The 16,709-nt window shown below is 43.4% G+C and overlaps 1 protein-coding gene across 7 annotated transcripts in view; it reads right to left on the reverse strand.

Moving 5' to 3' along the window:
• Positions 1-16,709, reverse strand: part of LOC123998616 (active breakpoint cluster region-related protein-like) — a 263,562-nt gene that overhangs the window by 143,304 nt on the left and 103,549 nt on the right. For 5 of the 7 annotated variants that reach the window (XM_046303641.1, XM_046303639.1, XM_046303644.1 and 2 more), the window contains exons 3-4: positions 7,419-7,517; positions 3,806-3,991 (exon numbers count right to left, since the gene is read on the reverse strand). In XM_046303641.1, coding sequence (XP_046159597.1) covers positions 3,806-3,991; positions 7,419-7,517 — 285 coding nt within the window. Of the gene's footprint in view, positions 1-3,805; positions 3,992-7,418; positions 7,518-13,499; positions 14,004-16,709 lie in introns of those variants that run through there. The other 2 variants (XM_046303645.1, XM_046303646.1) reach the window with 2 other exon arrangements.

The following is a 16,709-nucleotide window of genomic DNA, read 5'->3' on the forward strand; positions in this document are numbered from 1 at the left end:
CACAGAGACACTCTAGAGCTCTGTCAGAGTGACCGTCGGTCACCCCCCTGACCAAGGCCCTTTCTCCCGATTGCTCAGTTTGGCCAGGCAGCCAGCTCTAGGAAGAGTCTTGGTGGTTGCAAACTTCTTCCATTTAAGAATGATGGATGCCACAGTGTTCTTGGGGACCGTCAATGGTGCAGTAATGTTTTGATACCTTTCCCCAGATCTGTACCGCGACACAATCCTTTCTCTGAACTTTGTCATTATGGGGTATTGTGTGTAGATTGATGAGAAATATGTAGATTTAATACATTTTAGATCAAAGCTGTAATGTTGACCAAAATGTGGAAGGGGTCTGACTACTTCCCGAATACACTGTATAAAAATGTAACTCAATATACTTTAAAATGACTAAAACCAAATGGAAACAGTGTAGTAATGATAATGGACCTACATTCATTCAGTTTCTTGACTGTGTCCAGCTCACTAAGAATCCCCCAAATGAAAACTACACAGTCAGAGTGCATAGCAAAATAAATAAAAAGTTGGATAGAAGACTATTATGCATCCCCAGGGGCCAAGTGAGTTTGACACCCCTGTTTGGCTCCAAATTAATACCCAATCAAATGATCTCTCCTGAGAGGCGTGAAGAACATCTATTGTGAACGATGCATACTATAAATTCCATTAAGTCCAGGAGTGATTTGAAATCAACTCCAACACACTACCAGAGCTAGCAGGGCCGCGGCTCCGCTGGCTAGAAGCTGTCTTTCCCTTGGACACCTTCTAATCATATCCCCACAATGCCCTTCCCTGCTTCGGGTCCCATGTTCCTGATTGGAGCACAGTCAAATCAGCCAGTCGCAACGCCCAGGCCTCTCTGTGCATTCTAATGAAGGCAATTGGACCAGGAAATGAATATGCATACATAAACAACTCTGGTGAAGGGACAAGGGAGAGCTAGTCAAGACATTGATGGAGGGAGTGAGAAAGGTATTGGTCTGTGAAATAAATGAGAGGTTAGATTAATTAGAACGTGTTAAGCTACTGTATGTGTGCTCTGCCCTGCCTCCCCCATCCCTTCCTCCCCCGCTCTCGTCCTCTGCCCGTGTGGTGTGATGCATTATCACTGTTGGAGAGGAGAAGTGGAGAAACCATGAGGTCGCTGAGGACACTTCAAAGCAGAGATCAATATTCTTTCCCTTCTCCTCTCTCCCCTTCTGGCTCATCTTCCATTATGCTCCCCTGTACCCATCTTTCCCTGCAGATTTGGAGAGAACCCTCTGACCCAATCAGTCGTCATGGCAAAGGCTGTCTCCTAGCAACATTTACATCCTTGGCAGAAGCACTTCGGTCTCTCACCAGAAGCACTTCAGTCTCCCACTTAGGTACTAGAAAACACCCTGAGACATAGGAGAGGGTGAGAAATATGTATGAGAGGATAGGAGAGAGAAAGAAAGAAAAAAGAAAGAGGGAAAGAAAGGAGTTGGAACACTGACGATTTCCATCCCTTTCCCCTCCTCTCCCTTTCCCCTCCTCTCCCTTTCCCCTCCTCTCCCTTTCCCTTGCTTCTTTCCTTTGATCCCCCTCCATCTCCCTCTCTGTTTCTGTTTCTACTGTAGTGTCTCCAGTGCCCCACACAGGGAGCAGTGGGGAGTGTGCTGTGTAATTATGACACCATCTGTACACTGTTTGGTGGCTCCCTCACAAACAGGCCTGTCTAAATGTTTAGTCGCCATGCGACACACACACACACACACACACACACACACACACACACACACACACACACACACACACACACACACACACACACTCCCTGATGGAACTGGATGATTCTGCTAATGGATGTCGGCGAGACATCTGTGGTGTGTGTGTGTGTGCGCATGCACATGCGTAATTTGATGTCTTCCACTGAAAACGTACTAAATGAATTAACCGAATATACAGTTACGTCAGTATAATGAACATTTAGAATCTCTTCTATCCAAATGAAAATGGAGGTTAAAACTTTGCTTCTACGACAAAACAGTACAGTCACATAAATGCAGAACACCATACTAAGTGGAACACCGTACTAACTGCTAATCACATCAGTCTGCTCTGTCAGAGTGGTGTTGTATCACATGGAGAGCCCTAACTCCTTTAGAGACCTTCCTGATGAGACAGAACATTCCTAACCCAATCAGATTCATGGAACCATTCCCTAAACCAATCAGGCTCCACACTCTGGGGTTTAATGAGCAGTGTAATCCAGGAAAGAGACGGTGTATATTATATACAAATTGGATTCATAACACATAATAAGAAATGTAAAAATGCGCAGGACATACCAAATGGATGCTGTAGAACACCAAAAATGGGGACCCGTTTTGGCTCGAGCACCACTTTCAAAACTACTGTCTACACACACACATATATATATACATACATACACACACACACACACACACACACACACACACACACACACACACACACACACACACACACACACACACACACACACACACACACACACACACACACACACACACACACATATATGGGTATGATTATGCAGGCCTATATATATATATATATATATATATATATATATATATATATATATATATATATATATATATATATATAAATAAGAGCGAGAGAGAGAGAGAGAGTACTAGGGACAGGAAGAGGGAGATAAATGTTCACAAGACCCTTGAACCCTACAGTACATGAACATTTAATTGTCAGAAATCAGCCTGTTAGAGAAACTGATGTAGGGAGAGAGATGGATGGGGGAGTGGGAGCAGAATAGAGACAAATGTCTGGGCAGACCCCAGTGTAATTGAATGTTTATCCTAGGGGGGTATAGATTGAACAGAGGGAGGTGATACCATACATGTGAAATCTATGCAGTTACAATCAGGGGTTGGAATCAAAATAATTTTCCAATAATTTCGTTAATAATTTTAAAAAATGTATGTACCGTTCCAGTGTTCTGCCAAGCAAAATAAAGTTCTGAACTGGTTCAAATCGAACCCCAAAAACCCAACTGTTTATATTGTTCCTTTCTGTTCATTTTTAAACCTCTGAAATATATATTTTTAAATCCGGCATTTAGTGGATCAAGCAGCTTGCTTTGGAGCAGGCAAGCTATTTAAATGCATCGGACAGACAAGTGCAGGGCGCGATTTGCGTCTGAAATTTTACGTGTGGGGAGAGAGCTAGGAGGAAGCGCTGGGCATCTTGTTGTTAATGACACCTGAATTAGGCCTGCATAATCATACCCACAGATGACCGGCTTCTATGAAGGATCAATGATTGTATTTGAAGTTGAACTTCAGAAAGTTGGCTAAATGCTGGACCAGAGTTAGCTAGCTAGCTAACAAGCTTGTGTGTGTGGAGCAGCAGCAGAATATAAATAAAAATACAGCTAACCTTTTTGTAGTTAATAAATCCAATGTGAAATGTCATAATTATAGTATCCTTTACTAGCATTGTTAAGGATACTATAGTCTATTTTTCTCTAATAAAAATTCTCTCCCCCTAATTTCTGAATAAGGCTTGTAACGTTGAAAGACTAGTAGATTAGGCTTTGGAAGGGGAGGCACTGGCAGGCAGGCAGACACTGGAATACAATTCATTTGAACTAGATTTCCAAGTTGTCCTCCAACTTCCTGTTCTTCCATCTTTCTGGAGTCTCAAGAGTTTGTATTCCAACCCAGTACTACTAACACACCTAATTCAACTCAATCAAAAATCAATCTTGATGATAAATTCATAGGTTGACTAGTTGAATGATTGACTGACAGGTTGGTTGATTGATTGCCACTCTTACCAGTTTCTGGAAGAGGTGTCCGACGGCGACCTTCTCATCCCACTGCTGGATGTGAGGGAAGAGGGCGTCGTAGAACTCCTTGTGGATCTCAAAGATGTCCTGGATCTTATAGAAGATGGTCTCTACCTGCTGTATGGTCAGCACCGGCTGGGAGGTGGTGGCTGTCGCCTTCAGGGGGCGCATGGGCTGCACACACACACATTCAGAAAAGAGTTAGTGTGTGTTTGTGTGTGTACCGGTATATGTATACCTGCACTGACGCTTTCAACACATAAATCATCATGATCCTGGGCGGTGCTCAGCAGTGCTTTATTATTAGGGGTGGGCGCTGCAGCATGACCAAAGACTGGAGAACAGAGTAGAATAGAGCTGAGCTGTTCCTTTTAGCACTGATGGAAACACAGCTCTGAACAGACCACGATTACAAATCGAACCAAACATCCCAAAATGTTGTTTAGAAATGTTTGCGCAGGCACCAAGCCTGAGCACCACAGTGACATCACTGCCTATTTTTTGGGATTTCACTCCGGATAGCTAAACTCTTATCTGTACTTGATAAGCCAGGGACTGGCGGATGATCCCAGGCTTATCAAGTACAGATAAGAGTTTCAATACCCTGAGGGAAATCCAAAAATGAGGATATCACAAATATTTTCCCTCCAATCAAAACAGAATCACACCACCACGTCATTTGTGTTGCTAAGGTCCTCCATCTCCACATCCCGGTTGAAAATCAGTGTCATAACAATAGTGTTACTATGAGAAAGCCATTCATAAGCTTACAGAATGTTAGCTTTCATAAGCAATGCTATGGGCTAAATGCCCCTTGTGTTGACCCATTGTAATAAACATCTGTGTTTATAATAATAAATTGTAATTATGTTGCCTCTGTGGCCTATTTATTGCCTACCTCCCTACTCTTCTACACTTTCACACATTGTACATAGATTTGTCTACTTTTCTTTCGTGTTATTGACTGCACATTTATGTGCAACTCCATGTCGTCGTTTGTGTCGCACTGCTTTGATTTATGTGGCCAGGTCACAGTTGTAAAAGAGAACTTGTTCTCAACTGGCCTACCTGGTTAAATAAAGGTGACATTTAAAAAAAATATATTTAAAAAATAATGTCCAAACAATTGGAATTGGCCACTGGTGGACTCCAACCAAGTTGTAGTGACATCAAGGATGACCAAAGGATGGATGAACCTGAGCTCCCTTTGGAGTGTCATAGCAAATGGGTGTGTATACTTACGGAAATTACATTTCTGTCATTTCAATACATTTGCAAAAATGTATACTTCCATGTTTTCCCTGTCATTATGGGGTATTGTGTGTAGATGGATGGAAAAAATACATTGCATCCATATTTTATTCAGGCTGTAAGACATTCAGTCCATTAAAAATAATTAGCCCACTTTCTGATTTTTGCATATTTTTGATACTGAATGTTATCAGACCTTCAACCAAAACCTAATATTAGATAAAGGGAATCTGAGTTCACAAATAACCAAAACATTGACACTTCTTTAAATGTATTTAATTAACAAAGTTATACAACACACAATTCCCCTGTGTGAAAAACTTATTGCTCCTTTACACTCAATAACTGGTTGTGCCACATTTAACTGCAACCAAATGCTTCCTGTAGTTGTTGATCCGTCTCTTACGTCACCTTGGAGGAAATTTGTCTAAGTCTTGTATAGAGAACTGCTTTAACTCACTGACATTTGTGAGTTTTCAAGCATGAACGGCTCATTTCAAGTCTTGCCACAACATTTCAATTGGGATTAGGTCTGGACTTTGATTAGGCCATTACAAAACATCAAATGTGTTGCTTAACCATTTTCATGAAGACTTGATTGTCTTGCTGCATGACCCAGCTGCACTTCAGCTTCAGCTCACAGACGGACGGCCTGACATTCTCCTGTAGAATTCTCTGATACAGAGCAGTATTCATGGTTCCTTCTAGTCGTCCAGGCCCTGAGGCAGCAAAGCATCCCGAAACTATCACCACCATGCTTGACTGTTGGTATGAGGTTGTTCCTGTGGAATGCACTCCACAGCGACGTGAGAGACTGATCAACAAACTACAGGAAGCGTAAGGGGGCAATGACTTTTTCACACGGGGGCATTGGGTGTTGCAGAACTTTGTTCGTGAAATAAGTACATAATTGTGTTCTTTGTTCACTCAGGTTCCCTTTATCTAATAGTAGGTTTTGGTTGAAGATCTGAAATATGCAAAAGTAGAGAAAATTTGAAAGGGGGAAAATACTTTTTCACAGCCCTGTAATGTGGAATAAATTCAATGGGTAGGAATACTTTCTGTAGGAATGGATGCTGTATCCAGATAGTGTTATACCTACCACGGCAGGACGGCATTGTTTTCAATGTGTTGGGCTGTGTGTGTGTTTGTGTGTCTGGGCAGAGTGGCGCTGGTCGAGCAGGTGGAGCCAAACCAGATAAACACAACCAACATTCATCACCATCACCTCTCAACCAGGAAAGCGCCCCGGTGTGTCGCCAGACCTGCCAGGCCCACTGAAATCTTGCAGGACACACCACAACACACAGCCGTCCATTCAGTCCTCTGCCCTGCACCACTCCACATAAAACTGAGGAGGTTGTGGAACCAACTGCTGTTTATAGTTTTATATATATATATATATATATATATATATATATATATATATATGTTTTATTGTCACATACACCAGGAGAGGTGCAGCGAAATGTGTTGTTTTACAAATTAGGGTTAAGTGCCTTGCTCAAGGGCACAGATTTTTCACCTTCATGGATCAGGTATTCAAACCAGCAACCTTTCGGTTACTGGCCCAACACCATTTAATTTTAGATTTAAACTTAATTTAACTAGGCAAGTCAGTTATGAAGAAATTCTTATTTACAATGACTGCCTACCCCGGCCAAACCCTCCCCTACCCCGGCCAAACCCTCCCCTACCCCGGCCAAACCCTCCCCCGGACAAACCCTCCCCTACCCCGGCCAAACCCTCCCCTAACCCAGACGACGCTGAGCCAATTGTGCACCGCCCTTTGGGACTCCCGATCACGGCTGGTTGTGATATAGCCCGGGATCGAACCCGGGTCTGTAGTGACACCTCTAGCTCTGTGATGCAATGCCTTAGACTGCTGCGCCACTCAGGATCCTGTTCTAACCTAACCGCTAGGCTACCTGCTGCACTCATAACGGTTGTTCCTGTTTAAGACCCTGGTTTGTAATACTGAACCCATTTTACAGTTGTGCAGAGACAGACAGGATGTGACATCAAGCTGCAGTTGCATGGGGTACACAGTCATCCTGGTTCAGGATATGCTTGGCCTTTGGTCTGTTCTAAATATGACTGACCACTAACCACTAATAGCACTCACAGAGATGAGAGCACAACTTCTCGAAAACGCATAATGCTTTTAGGAACCCAGTCTCCCATGCGACTCTACTTGGAGCCACCATGGTGCCGACACACTGGCCTGAGGGCTAATGCTGTCCAGCACAGTCCCACACAGACAGCACTACATAAAGGAAAGGGAAGAGCGGGGGTAAGTCCGCCATATCGTGTCCTTGATAGTGAGCGTGTGTGTGCGCGCACGCCTCACCAGAAGCAAAGCCTCCAGCTGGTTGATGTAGATCTCCTCACTGGCTAGGAAGCCAGACAGAACCAGTTTCTTCATCTCCAGACCCTTTTCGATGTCACCCTGCAGAGAGGACAAAAGAAAAGGACATCAGTCATACATGCTTCTATACACTACTATGATACTACAGTATGTCAACACAGTGGTGGCAGGGCATGGTGGTGTTCAGCACAGTACTGGAATAAACACATTGGCACTGTCTGTAGGGCCACAGCCATGTGCACAAACACTATGGACTGGCTCATAACTTTAAGTGAGGCCTCTCACTGGAAAGGAAAAGATCCAAGCAGATTCAAATCTTGATGGGAGTTTTTGTGTACATAGCTTGTATGAGTGCACATATATTTGTATTTGTACAAGAGAGGCCATTTTCCTGGTGCCCTCTACTCTCCTCCCACAATTAGTCATGGGCACTAGGCAGGCAGAGGGCAATCAAGTCCAAGTGGAGGTGTTTGTTTTGGCCCTGAGAGACAGCGAGGGAGGAGGTAGGAAGAGAGAGTGCGAGGGAGAGTGTGTGTGGATAAGGCTGGGCAGGTTCAGACCCTTCTTGTTAAAGCAGGACCAGGAGCTCACCCTGTCTGCTGTCCTACTAAACCACACCTACAATCACACACACCAGGGATGCGTTTCAAAACGACACACACTAGCCTTCAACAGGTGACACGCACACAAAGTGTACACCCAGAGAGCACAATGGAAGCTACAGCCCTAGCCAGGTGCTTTCATGTGATCAAAGGGCCCAGTTCTGACAATACAAACCCATATTACAGTTTATTCCGACTCATGTGGCTCTCAGGGTTGAATTAACTAGTTTCATTCCTACAGAGTTCCTTAAAAGTAGTCAGTATGGATTTCAGTTACAATACTATTTCATGTGAAAGGAGAAAAGCAGAAGACTCAACAGCCAGATCACATTAATTAATAAAACACTGGCTGTTTATTTTAATACCAAACATGTCTGGAAAAAACAAGGGTTTATTTTCCTTTTGGAAACATTACATAAATGGTACAGTTGTTGTATTGCTCAGTCTTGGGGAAGTCCCACCCAGAATACCAATAGCCTGTAAACCAAATTTAGAAGCTTGTTGAGCACTCCCATTTATATGCTTTCATTTAAATGTATTCACACTAAAACTTAAAGTGGTAATCTGTGATTGGTCCATCCATTTTTGGAATTCTAAAGCAATGATATCCATTGATTCATGAAGGACAGTCATATCCCATCAGAAGCCAAAATATAAGCCTGTTTTATTCCATTGTTTGTAAACAGTGTAATTGTAAACAAATACTGTATAGCTTGAAAACATGGTTCAAACTATCATGTTGATATCGTTGATGGTGAGACTTCCCATCCATAGTTCTGTCTACGAATATGAGAGTGGTTACATTTCTCCAGCCCCATCCCTGAGCTTTTTACCAAAACAGGGGAGGGAGTTATTTGAACTGCAGATTGCCTTTAAGGAAAACAATAGACCGTGTTCTCATAAAACCTGTTAGATGAAACTTTTTGACAGGGCCCAGTAGTATAATGTATTATTATAGCGTACGGTCTCTCTCACCACACCCATAGAACTCAAGGGTCAACTTAATGACCAACCACACAAACTAGTCCCATGGCTCTTATAATGTATCCACACCAACCATTTTTAAAGATATTATCTGGTACTTTGTATACTTTTTTGCCAGCAGTACTGAAAGTAGCGAGATCTCTCTCTCTCTCTCTCTCTCTCTCACACTCTCTCTCTCACACTCTCTCTCTCACACTCTCTCTCTCACACTCTCTCTCTCACACTCTCTCTCTCACACTCTCTCTCTCACACTCTCTCTCTCACACTCTCTCTCTCACACTCTCTCTCTCACACTCTCTCTCTCACACTCTCTCTCTCACACTCTCTCTCTCACACTCTCTCTCTCACACTCTCTCTCTCACACTCTCTCTCTCACACTCTCTCTCTCACACTCTCTCTCTCACTCTCTCTCTCACACTCTCTCTCTCACACTCTCTCTCACACTCTCTCTCTCTCTCTCTCACACTCTCTCTCTCACACTCTCTCTCTCACACTCTCTCTCTCTCACTCTCTCTCTCACACTCTCTCTCTCACACTCTCTCTCACACTCTCTCTCTCTCTCTCACACTCTCTCTCTCACACTCTCTCTCTCACACTCTCTCTCTCACACTCTCTCTCTCACACTCTCTCTCTCACACTCTCTCTCTCACACTCTCTCTCTCACACTCTCTCTCTCACACTCTCTCTCACTCTCTCTCTCACTCTCTCACTCTCTCACTCTCTCACTCTCTCACTCTCTCTCACTCTCTCACTCTCTCACTCTCTCACTCTCTCACTCTCTCACTCTCTCACTCTCTCACTCTCTCACTCTCTCACTCTCTCACTCTCTCACTCTCTCTCAGCCCAAAGCGGGAGGTTTAAAAAAAGACTTACTAGCAGCCAAAGTACCGGAGCATGTCTTTAACATATAGCTGCAGTCAACAGGTGAAGGTGACAAAGGAAAAGTAACATATTGTATCAGAGCAAACAGACAGACAAATGATACATGTAAAACAGAATCTTTGATACCATCTGACAGCTGTTGATGAGGCTGTCTACTGGGAATTTCTGCTGAATTGTGTGTGTGTGGGTGTGTGTGTGTGCAGAATGAGTGGAAGCGGGAGGTGGATTAATTATTAACAGGAGCAAATCCTTCCCAGGCAAAGATGAGCAGAGGCTGATAAGAGACAGGCAGGGAGACGGAGTTCCAGGAGTTCACACTGTACCTCACCTTATTAACCCCAATGACCTCACGGATCCGACTAACACCAAGTCATCACAGTGACGGGACATGGGAGGTTCCACTTCCACTGTTAAGGGTAAGAGGTCTTACTAGTTAGTGGCATCAGACTGAACCACCAGAACGGAGTACAGTCGCACTCTTACCAGGTCCTACTAGGTCTGCCTTGCTTAAAAGATTTCATCTGAATGAAACTAACCTGGATAAATTATGCTAAACAAAACCTTCATATAGCGCTGACCGCTGATTGCTACTTTATTGAGGAAAAATGTACTTACTATAACTGTGATAGTCCCACCTAGTGAATGCACTAACTAAGTTGCTGTGGATAAGGGCGTCTGCTAAATGACAAAAATGTACACTACCGTTCAAACGTTTGGGGTCACTTAGAAATGTCCTTGTTTTTGAAAGAAAGGCACATTTTTTGTCCATTAAAATAACATCAAATTGATCAGAAACACAGTGTAGACACTGTTAATGTTGAAAAAGACTATTGTAGCTGGAAACGGCAGATTTTTGTTTAATGGATTATCTACATAGGCGTATAGAGGCCCATTATCAGCAACCATCCCTCCTGTGTTCCAATGGCACGTTGTTAGCTAATCCAAGTTTATCATTTTAAAAAGGCTAATTGATCATTAGAAAACCATTTTGAAATGTTAGCACAGCTGAAAACTGTTGCCCTGATTTAAGAAGCAATAAAACTGGCCTTCTTTAGACTCGTTGAGTATCTGGAGCATCAGAATTTGTGGGTTCGATTACAGGCTCAAAATGGCCAGAAACAAATAACTTTCTTCTGAAACTCGTCAGTCTATTCTTGTTCTGAGAAATGAAGGCTATTCCATGCAAGAAATTGCCAAGAATCTGAAGATCTCATTCAACACTGAATACTACTCCCTTCACAGGACAGCACAAAGTTTCAGAAGAAAGTTCTTTGTTTCTGGCCATTTTGAGCCTGTACTCGAACCCACAAATGCTGATGCTCCAGATACTCAACTAGCCTAAAGAAGGCCAGTTTTATTGCTTCTTTAAATCAGGGCAACAGTTTTCAGCTGTGCTAACATAATTGAAAAATGGTTTTCTAATGATCAATTAGCCCTTTAAAATGCTAAACCTGGATTAGCTAACACAACGTGCCATTGGAACACAGGAATTACGGTTGCTGTTAATGGGCCTCTATGTAGTTATTCCATAAAGAATCTGCTCTAAGTGAACCCAAACTTTTGAACAGAAGTGTAAATCTGTGCCTCTAGGCTCGACCAGGACAGTGCACTGAGAACGGTGCTCCTCTATTAGTTCTGAGAGGAGTCAGGATGACTTAAGAGGTTGCCCAACGCACTGCTGAAGGAAACAGAGGTGGAATCGGGGTCCTTTCCAGGAAATGCTGTGGTGTTTCTGATGGCCATGCTCTCGCAAATGGAAAATGAGACAATTAGAGTCAGGACTTCCTACAGTAACAGTGTGCTAATGCAGGCTTTACAGCACTTTACAACGCTGCACAACGCTTCACAGTGCTGAGGCGGTTTGACAGGTTTGCCACGATATAGGGCTTTTATTCTACAGACAGGCAGCAGACTGACAAGCACTGTGACATGAAACACACACTCAGATGTGGCTGAGCTACTGAAGGCCAGGCTCAGGTTCTGTGTTCTGTGACATGAAACACACACACAGAGATGTGGCTGAGATACTGAAGGCCAGGCTCAGGTTCTGTGTTCTGTGACATGAAACACACACACAGAGATGTGGCTGAGCTACTGAAGGCCAGGCTCAGGTTCTGTGTTCTGTGACATGAAACACACACACAGAGATGTGGCTGAGCTACTGAAGGCCAGGCTCAGGTTCTGTGTTCTGTGACATGAAACACACACACAAAGATGTGGCTGAGCTACTGAAGGCCAGGCTCAGGATCTGTGTTCTGTGACGTGTAACTGTGTTTGTTTGCACAGATGTTATTTCATTAGACCAAAGAAAACACACTTAAGTCACAGTAACTCCTCTCTCCTAAACATTGGCCTCAAAGCACTCTGCTTGTAATCATCCTGAGCATTCTGGAAGACACACAAACAGATAAATATGCCTATAAAGAGCCAGTAGTCTTGTGTAATTCCCAGGCCCAGTGTGAAGTAGTGGAGGTTGAGGACAGACAGGAAAAACTCTTCTCCAGAGGGCTACTGTATGTCTGGAAGACGCTCCCGAACCTGTAGGCACTTTCACATATAAATATATTCTGTAGCACAACAAACACACCTTTCTGACATGTGGAATAAGGAACTACCGATTACATTTATATCTGCAGCAGTCCACAATATTAGGGTACTAAACGTGACCGAGGAGTTCACTAAACATGACCGAGGAGTTTGCTGCACCTTTTCTAATAAACCTGCCTAGTTTATGACTTAGGCATGTACTGTACAGTACTCAACAAAGCTGAGTTCAATGCTCTTTTCCCAATCACAGTGATGCACTTGTTAATGAGTTATAGCCAGGTGACTCAGCTGGTAAGAGGCTGGCTAAGAGCAGCACCCTCTTTCTTTATAAAGCCAACTCAACCTGTAGGAACACACACACACACACACACGTCAGTCAGCGTGAGGGACGTCACTTACAGTTTTATACTGACACCACACAGTATACACCTAGCCTGCATTGGGTGTTTCTTCCCCGTCCAATCAGTAGGCTGAGAGGACAAATCTGAAATGGCACCCTATCGCCTACATAGTGCACTATGCGATCAAGCCCTACCTGTAGGAACACACACACATGGTCTCCCTGTCACACATGTCAGTCAGTGCGAGTGATGTCAGTGAAATATTTATTCTGACAGCATTAACTTCCTCTCTTCCTCCTTCGTTCCACCCCTCCTCTCCCCAGAGATACATACGACGTGACAGGAGGAGAGTAAATCTGGTTCAGACTGGAGCATGTCTCCACCCATCAGGTTGAGGGGTCTATAAGGAGCTCTCTGGCCAACACACACACAACCCTATCACAGTGGAGGTCTGCACACACACACACACACACTGTGAGGCCACATTGTGAAAAGGCACCAATAAGACTACCCACTTGGTTATTTTTAGCCAGGCACACAGTAAAGACCTAGGCTGTGTATGAGTGAGCAAGCAGTGGTGCGTTGGCAGTTTCTTCCTGCTGTCAAATCCTGTTTCAGCGGAAGGCTGAGGACAAATCTGAAATGGCACCCTATTCCCTAATTATATAGGGGATAGGATGCCATTGTGGACGCAGCCTGAGACTCACCCTAAACTGCCTGTGGACAGGAGTCATCAGCATGTCTCCTGGTGGGAGTGGACTCTCCAGGTCCATGTCTCCACACTCAAACACATTCTCATCCTCATCCTCCAGCACTTTGTCCAGGTAGCACAACACCTTCTCTTCATCCACCTCCATGGTCCTCCTAACAAGGCCTGCTCCCTGTCTTGCTACTTCTCTCCCTTCCTTCTTCAGGCTTCTCTCGGCCTGACCTGGCACATCAGTCCTTCCTCCAGTGCAGAAAGCCGGTCTAGTCCTTCCTTCAGGGCCCACAACCCTCCTCAGCCCTCCTTGAAATACTTAATGTTCTACTGTTTAGTCTCTCTCGCTGTCTATCTTTATTTTCTTCCTCTTCTTGTTCCTTATCCTTCTGTTAAGAGCCAGATAGCCTTTAGCTGGAGCTCCACTTCATTCAGCTGTTGCTGGTGTTGTGCGCAGCAGACACACACATACACACTCGCTTCGTAACACAAAACGAACATGAGGAGAGAGTGAGCCCCGCCTACCTCCTTCCCTTCCCCCGTCTTCCTGGTGTGTGTCACTGTTCTGCCTCTGTCGATGAGGCCTCTCCCCACCTCCCCTCCTCTCTCCACAGCAACGGCCAGAGAGCACAACCCCCAGTCACTTCCTCACAGGGTCTTGCTCTCTCTCGCTCTCTCTTTCGCACTCTCTCTCACTCTCTCTGAGTGAATGCTGTTCTAGGTGTATGTAATTATAGGTCAGAGTTCAGATGCCGTTTCCTGAATATATAGAGGTTTCTGCACAAGCACAGAGTAGGCCTATAGAACAATCGCTTCGTAACCAAATAAACGTACCACATAAACAAGAGAGGAGTAGAATGGCTTTGTGAGTGACGCATCACCACAAGAAACATGACCACATATATAGTAGCTAAATGAAAATAAATGGACATAACAGAAATAGCTGCTTTATATTTCTTGATATAAAGAGACAGTCAGCACTTGGAATATAAAAAAATACTTTAAAAAACATTTTCAGCAGTCAAACTGATCTTTCTGACTTCCAGTGTGATCTAGTGATGAAGATCAGAGTGCATAACATAAAAGACGTTACTTATTATGTCCGCATGCGTGAGTGTACACACACACACACACACACACACACACACACACACACACACACACACACACACACACACACACACACACACACACACACACACACACACACACACACACACACACACACACACACACGGAGCTCTTCAGCATTGCAGAGCGTATATTTCCAGCAGGGTGGAAACTTTGACACTTATTTTATTTGCTGTGTTGGTTTTCTCCTAATAGACCCATGGCCATGCTCCCTTGTTCAGCACAACCAAACAGTGAGTCAGTGACTGGACAGACAGACCGAGAGACACTTATAACAGGCCTGTGTAAAGGACCTCCCACTGTCCAATAGCCTTCAGACTCCATGGAGAGGGACTCAGTGTCGATGAAAAGATCTAGTCAATGAGAAGTACTATGGGACACTGTTAGACATAGGGGACACTGACACACCCAGAGTTAAATCCAGCTATGGTCAAACCTCACACACTTCTACTGTTAGGGGTTGTATTAATCCTTTTACAACCTGCATTTCACAAGAGAAAAGCATTTATAGCTTTTCAGTTCTGAAAAAAAATATAATCATATCTTGTTCTCTCCTCTATTGACCATTCCTTATAAAATGTCATTCGTCTGTACACTTGTATCAAGTTAATTGAAGATTTACATTTTTTTTAAAGAATGTGAAAAAACAGAAAATAAGTAGCAAACAGATCTAAAAACACCCTTCACACCTCAAAACAGGGAAATGGCTTCCTGCAAGTCATGAAGAAAAAGATTTGGGTTTGAGTGTTTCCCCTTTCCTCCGAGCTCTGCAGGCCAACCAACCAGAGGTCAACATGCTGATCATGTGACCTGAGGCAGCAGTATTGCTGACATAAAGCAGAGCAGATTGTGGGATTGAAAAAGTAAAGATAATACCTGATGGAACTGACTGAGACACACAGGGAAATTATTCCTACTACCTCCCAAATATATATATATTTTGTTCAGTGTGTGTGTATATACACAGTTGAAGTCGGAAGTTTACATACAACAATTGTTTACAGACAGATTATTTACATTTACATTACATTTAAGTCATTTAGCAGACGCTCTTATCCAGAGCGACTTACAAATTGGTGCATTCACCTTATGACATCCAGTGGGACAGTCACTTAACAATAGTGCATCTAAAACTTAGGGGGGGTGGGGTGAGAGGGATTACTTAACCTATCCTAGGTATTCCTTAAAGAGGTGGGGTTTCAGGTGTCTCCGGAAGGTGGTGATTGACTCCGCTGTCCTGGCGTCGTGAGGGAGTTTGTTCCACCATTGGGGGGCCAGGGCAGCGAACAGTTTTGACTGTTATTGTCATGGCTTTAGACGTTTCTGGTAGGCTAATTGACATCATTTGATATCAATTAGCACACGTATACATATCTATGTATACGTGTGTATATATAGACACACACACACGTATACATATCTATGTATACGTGTGTATATATAGACACACACACACACACACACATCTATGTATACGTGTGTATATATAGACACACACACACACACACACATCTATGTATACGTGTGTATATATACACACACACACACACACACACACACACACACACACACACACACACACACACACACACACACACACACACACACACACACACACACACACATCTATGTATACGTATGTATATATAGACACACACACACACACACACACACACACATCTATGTATACGTGTGTATATATAGACACACACACACACCTATGTATACGTGTGTATATATAGACACACACACACACACACACACCTATGTATACGTGTGTATATATACACACACACACACATCTATGTATACGTGTGTATATATAGACACACACACACACACACATCTATGTATACGTGTGTATATATAGACACACACACACACACACATCTATGTATACGTGTGTATATATAGACACACACACACACATCTATGTATACGTGTGTATATATAGACACACACACACACACACACACACACACACACACACACACACACACACACACACACACACATATATATATATATACACTGCTCAAAAAAATAAAGGGAACACTAAAATAACATCCTAGATCTGAATGAATTA

This window comes from Oncorhynchus gorbuscha, linkage group LG16 (assembly GCF_021184085.1).
Source record: "Oncorhynchus gorbuscha isolate QuinsamMale2020 ecotype Even-year linkage group LG16, OgorEven_v1.0, whole genome shotgun sequence".
NCBI lineage: Eukaryota > Metazoa > Chordata > Actinopteri > Salmoniformes > Salmonidae > Oncorhynchus > Oncorhynchus gorbuscha.